Source organism: Onychostoma macrolepis, chromosome 08, assembly GCF_012432095.1.
Source record: "Onychostoma macrolepis isolate SWU-2019 chromosome 08, ASM1243209v1, whole genome shotgun sequence".
In the NCBI taxonomy this organism is placed as follows: domain Eukaryota; kingdom Metazoa; phylum Chordata; class Actinopteri; order Cypriniformes; family Cyprinidae; genus Onychostoma; species Onychostoma macrolepis.
Genome location: NC_081162.1, coordinates 1,438,172 through 1,462,565, shown reverse-complemented (window position 1 = coordinate 1,462,565; position 24,394 = coordinate 1,438,172). Strand labels below are relative to the sequence as shown.

At 36.9% G+C, this 24,394-nt stretch overlaps 1 protein-coding gene across 3 annotated transcripts in view; it reads left to right on the top strand.

Moving 5' to 3' along the window:
- Positions 1 to 24,394, top strand: part of mib2 (MIB E3 ubiquitin protein ligase 2) — an 83,806-nt gene that overhangs the window by 34,993 nt on the left and 24,419 nt on the right. For all 3 annotated transcript variants that reach the window (XM_058784121.1, XM_058784120.1, XM_058784122.1), the window contains exons 4-13: positions 1,833 to 1,939; positions 4,193 to 4,387; positions 6,094 to 6,236; positions 8,530 to 8,637; positions 8,924 to 9,028; positions 11,853 to 12,015; positions 12,864 to 12,997; positions 16,496 to 16,644; positions 20,463 to 20,619; positions 21,781 to 21,935. In XM_058784121.1, the coding sequence (XP_058640104.1) occupies positions 1,833 to 1,939; positions 4,193 to 4,387; positions 6,094 to 6,236; positions 8,530 to 8,637; positions 8,924 to 9,028; positions 11,853 to 12,015; positions 12,864 to 12,997; positions 16,496 to 16,644; positions 20,463 to 20,619; positions 21,781 to 21,935 (1,416 nt within the window). The remainder of the gene's footprint in view (positions 1 to 1,832; positions 1,940 to 4,192; positions 4,388 to 6,093; positions 6,237 to 8,529; positions 8,638 to 8,923; positions 9,029 to 11,852; positions 12,016 to 12,863; positions 12,998 to 16,495; positions 16,645 to 20,462; positions 20,620 to 21,780; positions 21,936 to 24,394) is intronic.

The following is a 24,394-nucleotide window of genomic DNA, read 5'->3' as shown; positions in this document are numbered from 1 at the left end:
ATGTGCTGTTATTCGTTGTTATTCCACTGCGTTTAGCGCACAGGGTCTTTCGCAACGCGCTCTTGAAGAGCTCCCAAGGCTGCTTTAGTTTGTTGACATAAGACAGCCTTCTGTCATTAGCTGTATTGAGAGAATGTGTTTCCCATTATGCTGCTCTTGTACAAAATCTGTCCAATGTCCTCGAGCACACATTCCCAAATGAGAAACAATGACATACAGTCTTCTCTGACTGTGAGCGTCCTCTCATCGCTCTAAATGAGTGTGAAATCAGTGATTTTGACATTGTTTGCTTTAACAAACTGAAGAAAACATACCTCTCGCTTGGCTGTCTTTAGCTACGGGCTGATCAGATGTTTGCGGTGCTAGGGTTACTTCTGTGTTTCTTCATGTGATGATCTAATCTGAAGTGACTTACGTTGGGCGCTATGATTTCCGCAATGCAGAAAGCGCGGTTGCAATTGCAGAATCCAGTCATAAAAATGGAATTTACTGTATAACGTAGAATATCACGGAATTTGCCAAATTTTGGACGAATAAATCAAAAGTAGGTCAGTACAGTTCAATTGAAACGCGATATGGACTAGTGTCTGTAAATATTAAGCCACAAAATACTATTTAAATATGAATCCTGCATGTTCTGTGTGTCTCTGTGTGAATGAATGGCGCAGACGCGCAGTTTTCGTTTACTACACACATACTGAAGCGCGCGTGACGCTCTCGTGGTTTCATCTTCTGCCGCCTCAAAATACCAGTATGTAAAAACATAAACATAATCTCTAGAACTTCTCTGAGAGTCACTTCTTGAGCATTTTACCGTTTCTTTTGAGTAAAACTATCATAATATCATATACAAACGGAAACATAAAGGTCTTCACAGCAACCCGTTAAAATAAAAGTTTTGTTTAACTTGAAGAAACTGTGACAGAAATATATTACTTAATGTAATTATAGAACTACTACTAATAATAAAATTATTAAAACATTTTTAATGAATATTTACCTGAAAAAATATTTACCTGAAAAAATATTTACCTGAATTTATTTACCCGAAAGATGTAAATACACAACACAGTATTTCTTAAAAAAAAAAAAAATAATAAAGTCTTTTATTTTTTATTTTTATAAAATCAGTTACTCAGAGATGCTTTTGATTTATTAAAATTTAATTTAACCATTAAAACAGAGTCTAGAAAAAAAAGAATAAATAGAATTCAGAAAAATCAAAATGGAAAACATAAAACAGATTTCATAGGGCCCTACTTACGATGTATATCAAGCTGTAGATTTTCCCTGAGAATTCAACCTTTCCATGAGCTCTACAAGAACTAGTGCTACTATTAGTTAAGATAATTGTGAATATTTGTGATTTGTTTGTATTGTGAAAAACACTGTTGAAAATTGGGAATTAGGGGTGTTAGTTTAATTTTGTTTTAGGAAATTCCAAAAGAGATTAGAATTTAAAATAGTCATGCATTAATCAATAACTTGCACAATTCATTTTCATGGCCTCATGAGGGTGTAGTCTGCTTTTATCCACAATTTTAATACGTATACCTAAAAAATAAGTGTGTTGATTTTTCCTCAGGTCATTGAATTCTAATGCATTTGCATTTAGTATCATATTAATTTGAGTTTAATTTCAGTATTTAACATTAAATGTACATTTTTGTATTCGCATCAGTTATAATGAAAGACTCTGCAAAGCATCGTTTATTTGTGAAACAAATCAAATTCACAAAGAGAACATTGTGTAAAATGTAATTGGATGAAGCAGATCAGACCTTGAAGATTTCCTCAGGTTAATAACTCGCTCTTCCTTCTCTCAAACTCAGAGTGAGCTTGACACCAAGACAGAACCTGTCCAGAATCATCCTGAAAGGAATCTTCCAGGGGGTGAAGGTGGTCCGGGGGCCCGACTGGGACTGGGGCAACCAAGACGGTGAGACTCGCTCGCTAACACCTCTGATTTCAGGTTCAGCCGTGTCTCAAAGGCTTAAAGGAACGTTCTGGATCTGTTCAATGCAGCATCTGTGTAACTTATAGAACAGACAACCTGAATTTCATTAACTAGAAGAGTTGAAGTCTGTGTCATGTTGGACTCTTAGGATGGACATTTGCAGTATTATCATTGCCTTAAAGGGATAGTTCACCCAAAAATGAAAACTTTGTCATTAATTACTCGCCCTCATGTCGTTTCAAACCCGTAAGACCTTCGTTCATCTTCAGAACACAAATTAAGATATTTTTGATGAATTCCGAGAGCTCTGACCCTCCATAGACAGCATTTTGGGTGAACTATCCCTTTAACCATTTCTGGTCCTGCAGAGTTTAGTTTGAGTTTAGTTTAGGAAATGTTTTTTTGCATTGATAATATGTGAGATGTAAGATGTGAAGACTTTATGGCAGATCAGATGTTTGAGCTTGTGTTGTGTCGTGATGTTTTATCATCCGTCGTGCTGTTTCTATAAACACTTGCACATGTTCTTGTGTGAAGGTTGTATTTTAAAATGTATAATCACTTCAATGATGAATGAGTCAAAATGCCCATGTGGAGCTCATCGACGTCTGTAGACAGTGAGCTTCTCTTTCTCTGTGTTATGTGTGATCTGAAAGCATATTCTGGCTGTCATCGCTGTGACGTTAGTGTTGGTTAGCTGTGCTGAACACTTGTGTTAGTTGGTGATGGTTGTTATTTGATGTTCGTATTTCACCCCAAAATCAAAAGAGAAAGTAACAAAGGTTTCCATTTAAGAAAATTTAAACTTTTCTTAGGGTTTAAGACCTTTGAGATGTTTGCATTATGACATTTTCATTGCGACTATGCACCTATTTTACATAAAGAAAATGAGATATTTTACAAATAAGATAAAGAAATATTATGATTAGACTTGACAATGGTAATAAAATATATTTCTTTTTATTTATGCAAAATATGACTGCTCATTTGTTCTTGTGATTTTGGGGTAAATCTTGAGAGGTTTTGTGAGATTCAGCTGTGTTCCCCTGTGTTTGTAATAGCTTTTTGAGCATTTTGTTGTTCTCTTGTTGTTTGATTATCCTTTCATTGTGAAAAGTGAAATATTGGCTTTGTTCAGGTTAAGTATTCAGATGTCATAACTCTTATTTGATTGACAAATGACACTAGATTTTGTGATGGCTGGCATTGGTGTGTTTTAGTTGCTACATCTCTTTACTCCAATCCAGTGTCAGAAACAGGCAGTATTTGCTCCCTGGAGTTGTTTTTATTCTTTTTATACAGGCATATTTTTATCCAGTCACAGTGTGTGATTCAGTTTGAAATAAAATAAGTATGACTGATACTTGTATAAGCCAATCAACATCAAATTCAAAAATAGCTTTAATTGGTAGAAGCACAGTAGCATGATAAAGAGTTTTGTGTGAGAGTCATAATTCACTGATGATCTTCTCCTCCGTGTTAATGAGACACACAGTGACTTTGCTTACATGACTCAGTATGAAGAGGAGACTTAAGCTGGTGAAGTTTTTCCAGTAAGTGTTTACTGCCTGGTTTTCTGCCATTCATGCAGACAATGGTGATAATTTGAAGATTTTTTCTTTTTAAACCAAATCCCAGTCAAAATGTAACTAGTCTCACATTTTGGGAGTGTTTTTCTTCACATTTAAAGTTTTCCATGGAAAACCACTTCAAATCAAAACAAAATCATGCACATCCCTGGAAAAACTCTTCAACAGGGTGCTTGACAAAAAATTGATCATGAAAATATCATAAAAGTCAGCACACCTGGGCTCCAGAAATACAAAAATTCAATAACAGACTGTCGTATAGGATATTCTATTACATTTTTGTAATTTTTGAGCCCCAGTGTGCTGACTTTTTTCTATTTTCCTGGAAAAAGAATGGGACAAAACATCTCAAAATGTAGCATATAAAACTGCAGGAATTTTCTACAGAGACCATTTTTTTGCACTCTCATTTTTACATGGCTGAAATATTTTAGTTCCTTTTAGATGCATTTTCTGACCCTGCTCTGATCTGATATACATCTAATTTCTTTCAGACAAAGTGCATGCATGTTGATTTTTAAACTTTTTAAAAGTTTTCTCCCATCTCTCAAGTTAATTCAAAGCTGCTGACATTGGTCTGAGTCTCCTACCCTGTGCTGCTTCTGTCTCTATATATATGTGTGTGTGTGTGCGTGCGTGCGAGCAGGAGGTGAGGGGAAGGTTGGGAAGGTGGTGGATATTCGTGGATGGGATCAGGAATCGGGTCGTAGCGTGGCTAGTGTCACCTGGTGCAATGGAACCACAAACGTGTACAGAATGGGCCACAAGGGCAAGGTGGATCTGAAATACGTGTCGGATGTGCAAGGAGGATACTACTACAAGGAGCATCTGCCCAAATTAGGTAAGAGCGGCAGTAAAACACAGCCACCTGTACCTCATAAGAATTATTTATTTATGCATAGAACAAATAATTTGCCTAGCACAAATACAAGAGTGTGAAACAGATACATTTGCAATTTTTGCCATCAATAAAACCATCCATTTCATAAAAAATTATATCAAGGCTGTCAGTTTAACGTGTTAACTTAATTAGTTATGAAAAAATAACAGGATTAAAATGTTTTAACATAGTTAATGCACTGGCCCCGCCCCCAGTCCTGTACGTCATCTTACATTTGACAAATATGATGCAGGGTAACAACTCCATAAATGCTGTTATGCCCTAAAATTCAAGATATTGGGGCAAAAATGCCCCTGTATGAGTTTTTGTCTCATTTATATCATACGATATCACACGAGCAGCGAGAGCAATATCACACGAGTGTTGATTTTGTCCCAAATATCACGAGTTTAAATGTATTTTCATAAACAGTTCCATAAACAAGAAGTTGATTTTGTGTTATTTTTAACAAAATATTATGTTTTTGCTCAATTTTGCAGAGAACATATTACCTTTAAAGCCACAGCAGAATTGTTGCGTGTCTCCGAGCAACACAGCGGTGTTTAGTTTCTGAATGAATCGCATTTTGAACAAATCGTGTGAATCAATGATTCAAAGCCCATTCATAAAGAGAGCCATTTACTTCATTCCTGAACGAATCAGCCATTTGAACGAATCAAATGAAGACATTTACCGCCACCTGCTGTCAGATTTAGTTTCATATTTACAGTATCATTTCATAATAATAATAATAATAATAATAATAAAAACATTAAAGGGATAGTTCACCTAAAAAATGTAAATTCTGTCATTTACTCACCCTCATGTCGTTTCAAACCTTTCTTTTGTGGAACATAAAAGAAGGTATTTATTTTGAAGACTGTTGGTAACAAAGCTGTTTTGGTTACCAATGACTTTTATTGTATGAACAATACTGAGATGTTTCTCAAATTATCTTCTTTTATGTTCTATAGTTTGTTAGGCCGTTGTAGCAAATGTTTATGTGTAATACATTTTATGTTGAATCAAATAAAATATTACTTTCAAAAGCTAATTTCTTTCTCAAGTAATGTCTACTTGATACTTTCTCATTTAACACAAAAATAGCTTTAAATAATCTTTTGTTGGTATTTTCACAATCTAATTAATTGCAAAATAAAATTGACTAATTAATCGACACATCATGTAATTAATTCGGTTAAAATTTTAATCGACTGACAGCCTTAAAATATATATAAATATATATATATATATATATATATATATATATATATATATATATATATATATATATATATATATATATATATATATATATATATATATATATATATATATTATAGAATAATATATAGAATTATTGTAAATATTCAATAATATTGTATGTCACTCAAAAATGCAATGTAAAAGACCACACAATCAGATGAATAAGTGAACCATTTCAGAACAAACCGATTTATGAAATTTTTACCGGCCATGCTGATTTGTACCAATATTATAAAACATTTTGATGTACTGTTTTGTCACGTTACTTTGTAGCCTACTGAGAGATGTAGTGATGGTACTTTTGCTCCCCAGCGCTGGTGTTTGATGGCGTTTTATTTGATGTGTGCGTGTGTGTTTGTGTTTGCGTGTGTTATTGTGTGTGTGTGTGCGTGTGTGTGTAGGCGAGCACGCGGAGCTGCAGCGGCAGGAGAGCGCAGACAGTCACTCGTTCCAGCAGGGTGATAAGGTCAAGTGTCTGCTGGAGGTGGATATCCTCAGACAGATGCAGGAGGGTCACGGCGGCTGGAACCCAAAAATGGCAGAGGTGAAAATCAGTTGTGTTCACTTTTTAATAAATGTTTCTGATTTTATTTCAAAGAAAATGTTGTACCTGTGTGTTTTTGTAATTGTAGTCATGAGTCGTTTTACTTATTATAAATGTTGTTCATAATAACTTTCTTCACGTTTAAAATGTCTTTGCGTTGACTTGTACCTGGACCTTGGCCTCTTTTTAGTTGTGATAGTGTCTCAGTCCACATTATGCCTACACTGGTGTTTTTAAGAAGCCAAACAATTGAATTTAATAATAAAGTACTTTATAATTATTATTATTATTCCTAAAACAGTAATCTGTTACTTATGTAATACGGCTGCACTATAAATTTAAAAGTAAATGTAAAAATGAGTATTTCATAGTAAGTACATTCATAATCTTTTTATAGTGAAATTGCAATACTTACGTCTGAATATCTTCACTTATCAATGGTAAACCCTTTCTTTTTGGCAGAAAACAGGTTTACAAACACGTCATTATAAATCTAGTGAAGTGTGCTGACAAAAAGTAATGAAAATAAAGTAACATTGCAAAAAAATAACAATTTCTACTTTTTTTGTTTTAATTTTTAAATAATTTTGGTGATTTTTATTTTATTTACTTTTTGTCAGATTGACCTATCAAAATGAGAGTTAAAAACATGCATCTTACAGGGTTTGTCATTGTGAGCATTTCACTCACATTTGTGACTAAAAATACATGTGTTCAAACATGTGTTCATACAATGTATTTAGGAGCATGTGTGCTAATAAGTTTCTTAAGATTGAATAAAAACAGCTTACTTGTCATTTTAGGGGGTTTTATAATTTGGGGAAGAAAGGTCCTGCAATATGCATAGTTTTTTTTCTGGTTAATATTGGTAATTTGATACCACACAGTTTACACAAACTGTATCTGGAATTGAATTCAGTGTAAACATTTGTAGTTTTTGTTTGAGCTCTCCTTCTATTCCTTCATTTAAAAAAGCACACATTATTTGACAAATTTTCATTGTCCACCTAAAGTTTGTCTTAGTCTTTCAAATTAGTCTTAAGCCCTATTCGGACGGGACTAGTTTTCTAAACTACATTTGAGTTTCTATTCTTATCACCCAACGTCTGCGATTGTCATGTACCAGTTTCGGACGCGACTAACATCTCTGTGTTTATTACAGAGGTGGGAGGGTCTGTTTGGCACATCTGGGCGTTTCAGAGATCACATGCTCTGTATGCATGCATTGCGTATAGTCATTCGGATTGATTATCATAGTATAACCACAGTTTTACTACAAATACCATGGTGAAGCAATGGCTAGTATAGCAAAACCATTAAGGTACATATGTAATTAAAACATTTAATTGAGTGCAGAAATGAATGTGAGTAATCTTACCTGATGCTGATATTACAATAGCCAGTCTTAACAGTTTACATGATCTGGCTCTTGATTTTATTATTATTATAATTTTTTATTTCTTTGCCAGGAGGCAAACATATGTGACCCTGGACCACAAAACCAGTCATAAGGGTCAATTTAAGATTTATTATCTGAAAGCTGAATAAATAATCTTTCCATTGATGTATGGTTTGTTAGGATCGGACACTATTTGGCTGAGATGCAACTATTTGAAAATCTGGAATCTGAGGGTGCAAAAAAATCTAAATATTGAGAAAATCACCTTTAAAGTTGTCCAAATGAAGTTCTTAGCAATGCATATTACTAATCAAAAATTTAGTTTTGATATATTTACGGTAGGAAACTTACAAAATATCTTCATGGAACATGATCTTTACTTAATATCCTAATGATTTTTGACATAAAAGAAAAAATGATAATTTTGACCCATACAATGTATTGTTGGCTATTGCTACAAATATAGCTGTGCTGCTTATGACTGCTTTTGTGCTCCAGGGTCAGATATCAAAAATGCGCGCGGTAAGAGCGTCTACGGTACTTCACGTTGGCCAAAACACACAAGGAAACGCATTGTGAAAAAAATATTGTCGGCAATCACAGACATTCGCGTTCGGATGGGATTAGTTTTCTCGGAGGATCACGGAGTTTGCTGAAAAACAGTAGGTAATTTGCTCTGGAGTTAGTACAGAGGTTGTGTGAGGAAAAACACAGACATGGTAGATTCGGACAGGATTAAAACAGATTAAAAAGTAGGTCTGTGAAACACAAATTTCTCTAACGACCCCCTGTAAAACTAGTCCCATCCGAAAAGGGCTTTTGTCTTGTTTTGTGAAGTATTTGATATCAGTGCTTGTGTTTGACTCTGTTGTGTTGTGGTGTGTGTGTTGGTAGTACATCTCCAGAATCGGCACCGTGCACAGGATAACGGACCGTGGCGACGTGCGAGTCCAGTACAGTAATAACATCCGCTGGACCTTCCACCCCGGAGCCCTGACCAAGGCAAGCCCATCCCTCACAGAAACACAGCGTCTGTTTGTCCATCAGGCTATTTTTACTGTGAGCTGTATATATTTAGTTCCTCTCAAGCTCATTCGCAGACCGTCCCTATCGTGAACTGCTTTGTTTGTACAAAAAGCGAGCCGTAAATAGATGGCTGTGCCTGTTTCAGTCTGCTTATGTGTCAGACTGTGAGTTCTGGGCCGGCGATTAGCTGAAGCCTCAGATGACTTTGCTTAATTGGTCTTTAGGAAGTGTGTGTTCCTATAATAGAGTGGTGCGTGTGCAGGTGAACACGTTTGCCGTGGGTGAGCTGGTGAAAGTGCTGGATGACATTGACAATGTGAAGAGACTCCAGGTGGGCCATGGAGAGTGGACAGACAGCATGGCTCCAGTAGGTTTCTCCACAACACACACTTTACAATCAAAATCACATTCATTTGTGACAGTAAATGACTAACTTCCCAGTATTTTTGTGACTGGTTTTAAACGAGATGTTTTAAAAATATATATTTTATTTATTTTTTATTTTTTGTCTAGTATTAACCTTAAATGTATTCTATAGCTTCTTTTTAATGGTATGACTATTGTTATTCTGTTTCTGACAGAAAATATAGCCTTGCTTCCGACATGGCATTAAAAGATAGATAGATAGATAGATAGATAGATAGATAGATAGATAGATAGATAGATAGATAGATAGATAGATAGATAGATAGATAGATTTTAAACAAGAAACAGGAAGAGCAGCAGTTTTGAGGAAAAAAAAAATGAAAATGTTAAAAATAGAAATGCAGGTCCATTGCCAAATCATGAGAGAATTACAACAATAAATTAAAAAGGCTTTATTCTGTTTATAAAGGAAGTTTATAGACTTTTTAGTGATCTTTTTAAAGAGATAATAAATGCAATCCAGTAATTGCCTTTATAGATTAGATACTAAAAATAAACCATATTTAATTTATTCTTTTATGAACAGCCAGTCTGTAACTAAACACATTTAACTTGTAAAATAAAAAACAATTTATGTATGATTGTTTAATTTATTGTGTATATTCTTTTAAATAGTATTTTTATAATTATTTTAAATGTAGTATTTTTATAAATTGACTTTTTAAAAAATATAATTATAATTTTATCATTAATAATAAATTCAGTATTTCAAGTAGGTTTTTTTTTTTTTGTGTCACGATGGAGGCAAGGAAGAGGTGAGGATCTAAATGCAGCAATAATTTAAAGGGGTCATCGGATGCCCATTTTCCACAAGTTGATATGATTCTTTAGGGTCTTAATGAAAAGTCTATAACATACTTTGGTTAAAATTTCTCAATTGTAGTGTAAAACAACACCCTTTTTACCCTGTCTAAAACCGCTCCGTTCACAGCGACCCATTTTGGTGCATGTCCCTTTAAATGCTAATGAGCTCTGCTTGCCCCTCCCCTCTCTTCTGTGGGGTGAACCATTCTCTGAGACTGAGGGGGATCTTGCCAACTAACACATTATTAGGAAAGGCGATTTGCAAAGATTCATAAAAAATAAAACTTATACTCACTTATTCTGTAGGTGAGACTGGATCACGAATTCTTCGCGCTAACATAGATGCATTTAGGTAGATCGGGGGCGTGTTCTGTGTCTTCAGCTGCTCAGATGTCGGGAGTAAAAGACGACTGCTATGTTCAATATTACATCCAACAACAGAACACCTCAATCGCTTAGGAGACATTCTTGTCGAAACCTGCTCCAGTGTCGACACAATGGTGGACTGATGACAGCTCACTCAGGGCATCAACAATCATGGGAGTGGCCTGGGTCTGTGTGATGTCACTCTGCCAAGATTCTGTGAACCGCTTGATTTGAGAAAGGGGATATTTATCAGGATTAAAAAAAATAAACACTGGGTGGATTTTTATCATTATAGGGTGGATGTGTACAAACACTGCCAGCTAGTGATATTCGGTTCTTGAACGAATTGTTCTTTTGAGACTTACTTCTCAGGAAGTAACCGGTCGAGCCGGTTCACAAATCGAACTGAATCGAACTTTAGTTCCAGGTTGATGACGCAGGACGCACAGCCGAAGTGGCACGTCCAACTCAAAAAGAACCGAATGAGCCGGTTCAACCAACTGTCGAAGTTTGCCGAGGATTACCGAGGACGTCGAGTGATGTAAATAAATTTTACAATAGTTTATTGTGCATGCATATTATATTTAAAGTTGCTTAAGCAAAAAGGAGTTTATAAGACTTCAAAAGAAGTTTATTAATTCTTTGTACTGTAGACATGTAGAACAAATCCGCGTTTGTGCATCAATGTCTAATGTGTGCTGTAGGTGTGAAACTTTTAGGAATCTTATCCAAGTTGTAGGCTAGTCAATACTGGTCAGTCAGTCGTATCTGATATGGATCCGCGAATGAAACTGTGACCACAAACACCATTAACTTAAGTGAATTGTATGGCAATAATCAGCAATATGCTTTCACACAAATAACTTTATTTTTTGAATGTTTCAGTATGTGTTGACACAAATGACTTGTTTGAATTTTTCATTAATACAACATGGCACTGAGTTGTTAGAAAAGAAATGAGTAGAGACGTTATTGCTTGATAACGTCAGGAACCGATGAATCTGCTTTTTGAACTGGTTCAATGAGCCGATCTGTCCGAAAAGAACCGGTTCACGGAAATGTATCGGACTTTGCATCACTACTGCCAACACACATTTCAGTTCAAATAACATGTAAAAGTGAATTTTGCATCCGATGACCCCTTTACTGAACACAAAACAAAGACAATCCAAAATAGGCAAAAAAACAAAACAAGGAACTGAACCAAAACCATGCAACAGCTACACACAGAATGTATAGACAGCGACCGACAAACAAAGACTGAAACACAGGGGTATAAATACACAGGGTAACAAGAGGCTAATGAGTAACAGGTGAGACTAATGAATTACCATGGGAACAAATGAGGGTGACTAAGGAGACAAAGGCAACAGAGGAAACGGGAACTAAACACAGGAAGACAGAACACAAAAACAATACATCAAAATAAGAGTCAATAACACACAAAACAAGGGAACATGTAACAATTTGTTGAAGTTTGTAAAATTGGTGACAACTACTCTAATTCTGGTATCATGACAGCACTGGTTTAACACCTTGCCATCTGATTTTTAGTTTAGTTGTAGCGTTTCGATGACGTGTGTGTGTGTTCTCAGGCTCTGGGTCAGGTTGGGAAGGTTCTGAAGGTGTATGCAGATGGTGACCTGCGCGTGGCGTTCGGAGGTCAGACGTGGACATTTAACCCCGCGTGTCTCTCTGTTCAGCCTGGCGAGGTCGACGCCAATCTGATGACAGCTGAGAGCTCCAGCGAATCAGGAAGTAAGAATTCACAGGAAGTACCTGCACGTCTGCTGAGCTCCTCACTGTCCACCCAGCTCATAATTACACAATGATCACAATCATTCTGTATGATTCATTTTTACTTGACTTTCTCTTTAACTCTTTTCCTGCCAAACACAGAATTTCCCGGGTTTCCGTGTTTTCACTGTTATACACTCGGGGGTGCTATTACGCATCTCCTCAATGAGTCTAGAATCACTCGATCAAAAACACAGGCGAGGAAGACGCAGAAACGAGTGATCTCATATAAAATAATGCGATCATCAACACTAAGCTGCATATAAATGAAAACTGCCTAATGTTACAGAGTGAAATGTTGGAGGAAGTGGTAAAAGACTGTGCAAGCTTAGAGAGTGCTGATGGAAGCCATCTACTGCATCTTTGCTTTGATCATCGTACTGAATATGATCCAGATGTAGTATTTGATAAAAATGCAATTTACTCAGCTTTTTGCTCAAAATGTTTTTTTTTTTTTTAATGAAACCTACCTACATTCAAGTGTTGATAAAAAAAAAAAAAAAAAATATGGAAAGAGTTAATGTAAAAGAGAAAATAAGCACATCTTCTGTTCTCTTCCACACTGTCCTGCATGATACCAACGCTTGTTTTTCTCGTTTCAGCACTGTGTGTTTTTAGTTTTTAGTGTATCTCTCTCTCTTTTTCTCTCCTTTGCATGCTGTGCCAGTGCTGGATAGTTTGTGTTGTTTGATGCATGGTGACATTTTGACTCATTCTGACTGGTTTAGAGGGTTTTGAACTGTAGGACTGTAACATTAATCCCTTTTCTGAACACAGCATCAAAATGTCTCTTTCTCTCTGTCGTTCAGGCACGGTCATTTCAGTCCTGGAGAAGCTGCTCTCTCAGTCCACAGAGCAGGATCATCCGGGCCGGCTGGTTATCGAGGCGGCACATGGGAACGCCGTTAAAGTGCGGGAACTGGTACAGAAACACCCTGAAAAGGTTAGTGCCTCATAGTCTGATTTAGTGGAAAAGAACCGGAATTTGTTTGCATGGGTTGTCCTAAGGGAGGGAATCTCCAGACGTTTCAAGTTCAGCTCTCTCTGTCTGAAGGGTTATAGCCTTTCCCTTTATAAACACACAGCCCACTAGAGACGGCCCAGCAATGGCTCAGCTATTTATCGGCGTTTTCAAGGGAAATGCATCCTCTCTGTAAGATACTGTATTAGAGACTACGGACGGCTGGTTAAAAGAGGCCACCACAGTTAATAAAGAACGTCCGTACTCAGTGGGATCTTTTTCTGATTAAGCTGATCATAGCTAGATAGTTTGGTAGATGTTAAAGGAATAATTCACCCAAAACTGAAAATGTGCTCACCCTCAGACCATCCGAGATAGAGATGAGTTTGTTTCTTCATCAGATTTGGAGAAATGTGTCATTGCATCAGTGTCTCAGCAATGGATGGTCTGCAGTGAATGGGTGCCGTCAGAATGAGAGTCCAAACAGCTGATAAAAACATCACAATAATCCACACCACTCCAGTCCATCAGTTAACATCTTGAGAAGACAAAAGCTGAAACAAATCCATCAAGACGTTAAAGGTCCCATGACATGCTGCTTTTTGGATGCTTTTATGTAGGCCTAAGTGGTCCCTAATACTGTATCTGAAGTCTCTTTCCCGAAATTCAGCCTTGGTGCAGAATTTCAGCCACTACAAGCCAGTCCTACAATGAGCTTTCCTTAGGACGTGCCATTTCTGTGTCTGTAGCTTTAAATGCTAATGAGGAGGAGAGAGGCGGGGCAAGGTGGAGGGTGGCTGTGTGGCCTTAACCAGCTTGCGGCCACGGTACCATACGCTAATGTTGACAGTGGATGTATCGCAATGGCTCGTAGACACACAGTCGTTCAAGCTTTTCAGTTTGACCCAGAATCTGATCCGGATGGAGAAGCACCGGATGAAGAAGTTGCAACTCAGCGGCTACAGCAGGACGTTTCCGAATGTTTAGTTTAAAATATTGTGTCTGGATACGGTACTTTAGTTGGTTTGTTTATGTATGCTGTTACAGTTATTATCATGTAGCTAATGCTAGCCTACATTGTTGGCTTTTCATGTTGCTCTGATTTGCTATGGTTCTAAAGCTGTATTAGCATCTATATCAGTAATCTTTGTAGTTTAGAGAAGACTGTTCTCTGGATCATTTTTTTTATGACAAAGTTGCCCATGTCCACGTATATTGAAGTCATGTTACACATGTTACACTTCATAGGCTCGGATGAAGGAACTAAAAAAATACTTTGTGTTCATTTGTACATCCAAACACTGAGCAACTGCCATGCTTCGCTCGTTTGCAAGTCATGATGTCTCTCGAGGAAAAACAAAATATTGCGCTCGCACGGTAGTAGCTCATTTTCTCATGGGTGGACAAAGCAGAGAAAGGGGAGGTAACCTTTCCCCGTATGACGACATAAAGGGAAGATTCCAGATTGGGCATCTGAGCTTTCATTTTCTCAAAGGCGAAGCAGGATACCCAGGGCTCGGTTTACACCTATCGCCATTTCTAGCCACTGGGGGACCATAGGCAGGCTAGGGGAACTCATATTAATGTTAAAAAACCTCAAAGTGAAATTTTCATGCCATGGGACCTTTAACTAAAGGTTAAACTAAAACTATAATCCATAATAACGCTTCCTCCAGTGAAAAGGTGGTCTGGTCTGAATCAGGAGAGAAATCTGCAGATCAAGCACCGATTACAAGACAAAACAGTCCAAAACAGCTCTAAACAAATATGTGGCTGGATTTTGATAACTGATGGACTGGAGTGGTGTGGATTACTTGTGGATTATTGTGATGTTTTTATTAGTGCTGCCCCCTAATGGTCGAAGAGAAGAGGCTTGGTAAACCAAAATGTATTATTTGCTTAGTCGCGGAAAAAAAAAATCCACACTGGAGGGACCCAGTCTGTGACAGACAGATCGTTAACGGCTGGTCTATGTTGTAATACATCGGGTAGGATATCATTCATAGACCTCAAACATGGCTATATGTTGTGTCACCTGAAATATGTTAGTAGCAGCAACTTTACATGGCCGCTCAATCTAATGTTAACCTAGAAGTGTCTGTGTGGAGTGTGTTAGTTGAACAGTAGCTCACTGCAGGACAGATGGAGGCGCCGGTGCGTCACTTGATCTTAAAATACTCCTCATTTTTGCTCATACGGATAAGAGTAATATATCTTTTGAATCTGTAAAGACTCTACGTTTATTTGTGTGCACTCAGAATAACAACGAACCGTTGCACTTATGTAAAATAATGAAAAGCAAACAGAATGAGCTTTCTGCCGTCTCGGTCTCTGTGAACTTGAGCGCGAAACTTCAAAACTCTGTAACCATGAAAAAAATATCTATAGAGAGTGAAAAGTCTACTTTCAAATGAACCAATTCAAGTGGAAAACAAATATTCTCATATTATGTAATCCGTATGAAACATGCATTCAGGCGCATCACTACTGCTGAGATGACGAGTCAGTGTCGCCGACTTCATCTCTTAAGCCAGAAACAAAGAATGCACTCATTTATCAATACATTATTAAAATGTTAATGCAGCCTCCTTGCTGTTTTTCCCTGACACATTCATAATTATTATATCTGCTAGTGCGCTGTACACTTGAGAGCTTATTAGGCAATTAAAGGCTCATTATTACGACTAATGCCTAAAATGAACGACGACTAGTCGACCAGAAAAATCTTTAGTCGAGGGCAGCCATAGTTTTTATCAGCTGTTTGGAATCTCATTCTGACGGCACCCATTCACTGCAGAGGATCCATTGCTGAGACAGTGATGCAATGACACATTTCTACAAATCTGACAAAAAAACAAACTCATCTGTATCTTAAATGGAAAAAGGGTGAGTAAACTATTTCATTAGATAGTCTGATTGGGAGGTAAAGTCTAGGGCTGCGACGATAAATCGATGCAGATTTGATTCGTGAATCGATTCTGAGATTTCTGAATGCATCGCGATTTCTCTCTGGAATCAATTCTGAGCTTAGATTTTACACTCTACTCTAGTTTTTATCCGCACACTCAAATGCTCATGAAGAAGAGTGCTGAAGAGCGCTTGTGCGTTCGGCTGAGTCTGTAATTTCACATCGGCTCAGAATGCTTTTATGATGTGAGATTAATGTAAACACAGCCCACTGTGAACACCCTTGTAATTCGCTTCAACCTTTTCGAATTTTATGAATGATTATTTTAGGTTCAAGTGTGTGTAAGGATTTGGGAACAAGCGGAGTACGGCTGTTTCTAAAGCATGCAGCACCATCTGCTGTTCAAAACTAAGCTCAGAATCGACTCGAGAACAAATCACGATGCATTCGTAAAATCTCAGAATCGGTGCGGAATCATTTCTTGATTCGCGATGCATCGATTTATTTTCCCAGCCCTAGTAAAGTCTTTGCAGAAGTGTGTTTGAATGAAGGCTGTGTGTGACTGTCTTCAGGTGGATATTAAGAACCAGGGGAAGACGGCTCTGCAGGTGGCCGCCCATCAGGGGCACATGGAGGTGGTGAAGGTTCTACTTCAGGCCAACAGCAGCATTGAAACTAAAGATGAGGACGGAGACGCTGCGTTACACTACACAGCGTTTGGGTGAGCGCCAGTACTTATTCATGCACTCTGGAATGGGTTATCAATGACAATTATAAGAAAAAGCTACATGTATATTACCAAGTATTAGATGCAGGGCAACCTGTGTTTTTGCACTAGTGTTAATTCCACGGAAACTATGGCGAAAAATGTTCATTGACCAGCTTTTTTTCCCCAAGACTAAAAAGAAACAATGAGGAGTCGACAATAAACAATAACTGTGACTATGTCTACATGCAATATCATTGACAATAAAAGACAAGACTAAAATGTATTGTAAAAAATAAAAACTAAACAAAAATATTTTTTTATTTCCGTCAAAAAAAGGAGACAAAATATTATTGCCGACTGTTGTAATCTCCTCTACTACGCGAGTTTTCTTTTGTGCGGTTGCCAGATATCAAGAGTTCAAATTCCCGAACCAGAGCTTCTCTGTTAAAAGGATATATTTTCTGACCGGTGTTTTGCTTAATTTTGCAATTCTTTATTGCAGAAGCGCCCACAATGATCTGAAAAAAACAACAAACAAGCTGGAGTTTAGCAATCTACATGAAAGTGTCCTTCAGCCGGTCTGTGTTCTGTCATGAGATCTCGACTATATTGTTTGCGATTGTGGTTGTTGAATAAATGCACTTACTCAACCGCTGTTGTTTTAATAGAGAAACACCATTGCAATTTGGAATTATTGGAATTACTAGGAATTTCACTGCTATAATATTTTTAGTGTGTTTTTACCAGTTTTCACAATGTAGACATAGAAGAGTGCATATCTTTAATATTAAATTACATATTAAATAGCCTATAATAAATCAGCACAATTTGGTTTCTATTGGTTTGTGCTTATTGGTAATTGGTTCCTGAAATGTAAAAATAAATTTCTCAAATGACAACAATCATTGCGATTCTAATTTTGAGCAAAAAATAATAGTTTAACCATTATACAGAATGACTAAAATGTGAACGAAAAGTTTTCGTTGACTAAAACTAGACTAAATTGCTCAGACATTTCATTGACTTAAACTTAACTAAACAAAAACAGGACAAGGTTGACTAAATATCATGATAACTAAAAAGTACATTTGAGACCTGACTAAGACTAATTTAAAAGACTAAGACTCAATTAAAAATGGCTGACAAAATTTTCGCTGCTGAGCACACGGCAGTGTAGTCCACTAGTCCTCAGTAAACTTTATTTAACCCATTGACGTGAAGGCGCACTCCAGAGACGCTAAGCATGTTTAGAGTTTTAATTGCATTACAGTGCCTTTTTGCATGGTTGAGTTACAGTACTCACTGTAATTGATTACTTAAAGGATTAAATACAAGCATCAGCTCTGTTTCTCAGAAAACAAACCAGGCCTGACTGTAGTCCGATTCATGTCTAGACCAAAACCAGACTACAGTGACATTATCTAGTTCTGTTTGTCCACTTTGCAAAAACCTGACTGGTATGATTTCAGTCAGACTAAATCATGACATTATTGAACTTCTAAAGTACATGCAAGAGTACATATATTGTCAGTGGTTTGATGTCTTTAGGTTGACAAAGTCTGGATCATCTGGCCAGTGCAGGCGGCTGGACATGATTTGGGGCACTTGGTGTGATTTTGGCAGATCTGACTGATGTAGCTGAATTACTAGTTCCTCATACGAGTTAGATGAATGGTTGGCTATAAAGTTTAAGTTTTTTTAGATTAGGTCATTTAGCTGATTTGATGCTCTGAAGTGTGAACTTGACCTCCAAATTCTAGTCGTCATAAAAGTCTCTCTAGGCCTCCTTAAATGGGTCATCGGATGCCCATTTTCCACAAGTTGATATGATTCTTTAGGGTCTTAAAGTGCCCCTATTATGGGTAATGAAAGGTTCATATTTTGGTTTTGGGAGTCCCCAACTAGGGCTGTCGCGATAACCGCAATATCGCAATACTGACGAGCATAACCGCAGAGGAATGCAACAACTGCAGAAATCGCGATAATTGCGTGTTTTCTTTTTTCGAATAAGGTTATGCCCTTCTCGTTTTACACTTCGTGCATGTGTACTAAATATTAAATATGGTATGTGGTTGTGGTAGTTTACAATGGTAGTGTTAAACAACACCGTTTTTACCCTGTCAAAAGCAGCTCTGTTTACAGCAAGCTGTTTTATTCCATGTCGCTTTAAATGCAAATGAGCTCTGCTGACCCCGCCCCTCTCTTCTGAGCCACTCTCTGAGATACGGCAAACTTTAGCCGCATTCATCGTGAAACTTGCTAACTAGCACATTATTAGGAAAAGCGATTTGCAAAGATTCATTAAAAAAACCTTACACTCACTTCTTCTGTAGGTGAATCTGGATCACAAATGATTCACGTGAAGGTAGACGCTTTTAGGTAGATCTGGGGCACATTCTTTCAAAAACAAACTTAATCCACTGCGTCTTCAGCGGCTCAGATGTCGGGAGTAAATGACGTCTGCTATGTTCATTATTACATCCAACAACAAAACACCTCAATTGCTTAGGAGTCATTCTTGTCTACTCCTGCTCCGGCGGTGAAACAATGGCGGATTGTTGACGGATCACTCAGGGCGGGTCTAAGGTAAAACACCAGTGTCAATCAACAATCATGGAGGGCCTGGGTCTGTGTGATGTCACACAGACAGGCATCTGAGATCGGCTCGATTTGATACAGGGGTAAAGATTTAATGAGATTTTAAAAAAAACACTGGTATCTTTATCATTATAGGGTGGTTGTGTACACACACTGCCAACACACATTTCAGTTCAAACCACATGTAAAAGTGCGTGTCGCATCCGATGACCCCTTTAAAAGTGTAAAGTTGAATCCTCAAAAACCTTAAACGAAACTACACAAGCTTCAGTACTTCAGTACATCAGTATGAGCGATGAGGATAAACTAAACTAAGTTTTGCACAATTAATTATTGGTCGCTGACTCGCTGGTCATTTTTGTTGAGTTTTGGGATTATGAAAGCATGACAGTTACATTTTTTTAATAAACACTTGCTACTATGTTAGGCCACTGCTTGCTGTGCAGTCTGCGCCCTGAGCCGCTGTACTACACGATACATTGACACGGTCCAGTTCACGTCTGTACAGTAGAGGGCGCAGCGCAAACAAATTGCATGAAGAATATGACGCAGGAGAAGAAAGATCAACACTATTCAGCAATAACACAAATGAAACACATGTCATTTTTGCTTATAGTTTTGTTGAATTGGATCATCGAAGGTCAGCAGCAAAGACATTGGTTAATAAAATGGGATTAAATACAGAATATTTGTCTTATTTAACACGTTTAACTATTGCCAGTTTGTATAATATTCTGAGTTTGCATTTGACTGTTTTTGTTCATTTTGAGGAATAGTGTTTTTGTGCAGTAAGATGAGTAAATAATGTTCATATTTAGTCTAGAACTACAGTAGGATCATGTTCACACACAACGCTCTGCACTTACTCCTGATTTCTCTCAACACCAGAGCTGTCAGTCAATACATGAGAAACTGGCGTTACTTATTTGAAAAAGTAACTCAGATATTTCCTTCTAAATTAAAAAGTAATGCATTACTTTACTAGTTACTTAGAAAAAGTAATCTGATTACGTAACTCGCATTACTTGTAATGGATTACCCCCAACACTGTTGGTTGACTAGCATGTGTTGTGGCTTGTCAGTAGTACAGTTTATTTTAGAGTACATTCAGTTTTTGTATTGTAGGCTGTAATTGTACACTTGATGTTGATGTATTTGTATTCTCCTCATCTAATGTGTTTCCCACTGTGTTTGTGTGTGTCTGGTATGTGGTTTGTGTGCTGTGGTTGCAGGAATCAGGCAGAAATCGCACGCTTGCTGCTCAGTAAAGGAGCCAGTGTGAACCTGCTGAATAACTCCATGTGTTCAGCGCTGCACATCGCTGTCAATAAAGGCTTCACGGATGTGGTGAAAGTGTTGACTGAGCACTCTGCAGACGTCAACCTGCAGGTTAGACAGAAAACACGCCTCATGCTCCAGTTAAGCTTGTTAGCATGGCTGATTGAGTGATTAAGGAACTAAATCAGTGATCTGATTTGAGTTTAATTGATGTCGTTTTTTTGTTATTGGATAATAGTGTGATTTTATTTTACCTTGAATTTTTTTATGTATGTTTGTTAATGGGGGATTTGTGAACTGTTTTTATGTTAATGTGAAAAATGGCAGTGCAGAAGGCCGCAGTGGCGTGTTGCTGCTGGTGTTTTTATTACTTAAATAGTCCAAACTTAAGTATCTTCAGTATTACTTATAACCTACAGGCAAAATCATTCCATCTGAATTCATGGTTGGTTGATTCTTTCTTTCTTTTTTTTTTTTTGTTACAACTAAATTGTTAAATGGCTACATTTACATTGTGTATATATATATATATTTAATTTTATATTTTACATCAATGACACCTATTCTGCAAAAGGATGTTTTTCTATTAATAGTATATTAATTCATGCATTATCATCCCATACTATGCTAAACTCATAACTCATTTAAACATGTTTTCAGTCAATGCACAGTTCTTAAGTGCAGCGTTTGCATGTTTCTCCTGATTTGAAAAACATTTGGACTTGAAAGGCTACTGCTTCAGCACTTGCAGGTTGAAAGGATGAATAAGCAGAGCTGGAATCTAGACAGAAGTACTGTATAAAAGTTTCCATCTCTTCCAAGTCCATCTCTGAGTGCATGTGATGCAGTTCACAAAACGTGCGCACAGCCAAGAAAAGAAAGATTTTAGAAAAGAAAATAAAGACTGAGCAAATGATGAGAGAATTTTCTCTTTTTTGGGGGGGGCGGCATATCCCTTAAACATTTCTGTAAAATTTGAATTTGTGACCCTGGACCACAAAACCAGTCATAAGGGTACATTTTTCAAAATTGAGAATTATACATAATCTGAATAAATAAGCTTTCAAGATACAACTATTTTACAAAATATCTTCATGGAACATGATCTTTACTTAATATCCTAATGATTTTTGGCATAAAAGAAATTGTTGGCTATTGGCTATTGCTACAAATATACCTGTGCTGCTTATGGCTGCTTTTGTGCTCCAGGGTCACATATGTGAAAACTAGATTCTGCAGTGTTCACTAACAGCAGTAATTCGGTGTTGTCAGGATTCATATGGAGATACACCCTTACATGATGCCATTGCCAAAGACTTCAGGAGCATCATTGAGATTCTGACTGTGGTGCCCAACATCGATTTCACGCAGCAGAACAACCGCGGCTTCAACCTGCTGCATCACGCCGCTCTGAAGGGCAACAAACTGTGAGTGCTCCTCTGTCAAAGAGCAGCCGTCCTCCTTTATTACCTCTCTTATTACCTGATATTGTTTGCGTAATAACACTAAACTGTATACCTGACTGAATTTTCAAAATGTCACCTGTCTCTCAAACACTCTTCTCGTATAAAGAAACCATTTCAACTTAAATCAATATTTCATGTCTTGTCAAGCAAGTGAAAATGATTGTAATTGTCATGATGTTGCTGAATGTTTTGTCATCAACAAACCATTGTGAATTTACACCCTGACCCTACGGGTTATTCACCAGTTGACAGGTGACCTCATCAGGAACTAAAGCATTTAAAACAAAAAGTATAATAAAGAAAAAAACATGCAAAGAAAAAAACAGCTAAATGTCAGTGGAACAAAGATGAAACAAGAATGATAGTTTCAATGAAGAAATAAATCACTTAAAAATGAGGATATCTAATACCCTTTCCTAGAAGGTACATCTTTAACTGTAACTAGTAACTAGTAAAATAATTATTTTTTTTACATTTACAACAAAATATCTGAGTTAGTTTTTCAAATGAGTAATGCATGTTACTTTGTTTTCCCATTTATTCACTGACACCTCTCCTGTGCTGCATTGAGAGAAATGAGGAGTTTCAGAGGCACTTCTTTCAGTCTGAGGCTTAATAAATGTAACTTAAATTTACATTTAAAAACTGTAATTTCATAAACTGATATAATGAACGAGTATACCAACTTATTGAAGTACTGAAATCTGTTTTGTACTTTTGTAATGCACTGATAACCACCAAAAGCAGGTTAGTGATGAAAGAGTCACATGACGAACAAAAGCCCATCACAAGCAGCTTTTAAATACTAACAAATATAGAAGAGGCACAGTGTCATTCATACAAACACTAATCACCATCATGGTGACACACAATACTGAAATATTGCAATAAACATATTTAACCACATTTGATGTAACATACAACCCTAATGTACACAACTGATAAGAAGAAACTAAGAAAAAAACTGTTATTTCAACGAAAAAACATCAAATGTGAAATGTAACGCATGGAATATTATATAATATACATACTAATATTAATAATAATAATATATATTTACTGTCAATTATACATTCTTTTTCACTTCTAAAAACTGTACGCTACTGTAAAATTACATGTAATGACCAATGCAGTTTTTCACAGAATGTAGTAGGGGAACTTACCGTTAACCAATTAATTGGTTTTTACTGTAGCATTTTTACAGCCTTTTACTGTTAAAATCACGGTCATTTTTTACAGTGTATAGATGACCCCTCAGGCTGAAAAGCTATGAAACTCCCGTTATGCCTTGGTTTCAACTCATTATTTGACCTCACTTACTGATTTTTGCATTTGATACTCCACAATCTCAGCTAGATGAGCTTCAGTGAAACGTGCAGTGCATGGCATTGTGTGAGTGGCTTTTCTTGAGGGGTGTGGCATCAGATTTCCTGCTCTCCACTTCCTGTAGAGATCCAGGACTTGCTCTTTGGCCGCCCATCAGCCACAGTTGCGTGGTAAATTCGTACAAGCTTGTACACATTTCCTCTGGTGTCACGAGAATGTGACCCAGATTCTTTCATAACGGCGACACGGTTGACTTAAAGAGCCACAGGACGCATGTCTGTCACACAGTGTCTCTCCCTCTGCCTCGCACACACTCCTGGAGTCACACTTCTCATGATTTACACACATACCACACGTTCCTGGATCTGTATCCTTGTTGGTCCTGGAACAACATTACTATGAACCAGTCACACTTAGGTTTCAGTTTAGAGTTAGAGCTAAGCCTGAATTAAAAATGTTGTTACCGGCTGGGGCTGTACAGATTTTGGTTGGTCGATAATGATTTATTTATCATAAGTAATTGAAAATAACATCTGTTTTATTCATGTCAGTTACAGTGTAAACCTACTATATAATACACAGTTAACCCTTCAAAACATTAAAGAATTCATTTATTCACTTTAAACTTAAAAGACATCAATGAAATGCATGATCTCCCGTTAAGGCTTTAACATTTTTTATGATTATACTGTGTTTCATGTATTACTGAAATCTGATTTTATTCATTCTTTATTTTTTAATATAACTCAGATGCAGACATCTACACCACAATGCCCGCAGTTTTTTTTTCTCCATAATTTCTTCAGATACTTTCCAAATACATCAACCTGTATCTCATCAAAATCATTCAAAAATACCTTCATTTATTCTTTTTATGAATAATTTGCACTCCTGACAGAAATTAAGAAATTGCTGTCTCTGTAATGGTTTTATATATATCATAATCAGTGGTCAAATACTGAAGCTGGAGTCTTAAATCCTTCACACAGTTAATCATGGTAATAGCATGCAACTGATGTAAACAATAGTAGTGGGGCCACTAAACTGGTTAAAGTCTTAATTCATAACAGTATTACATATTGCATGAGGAAATT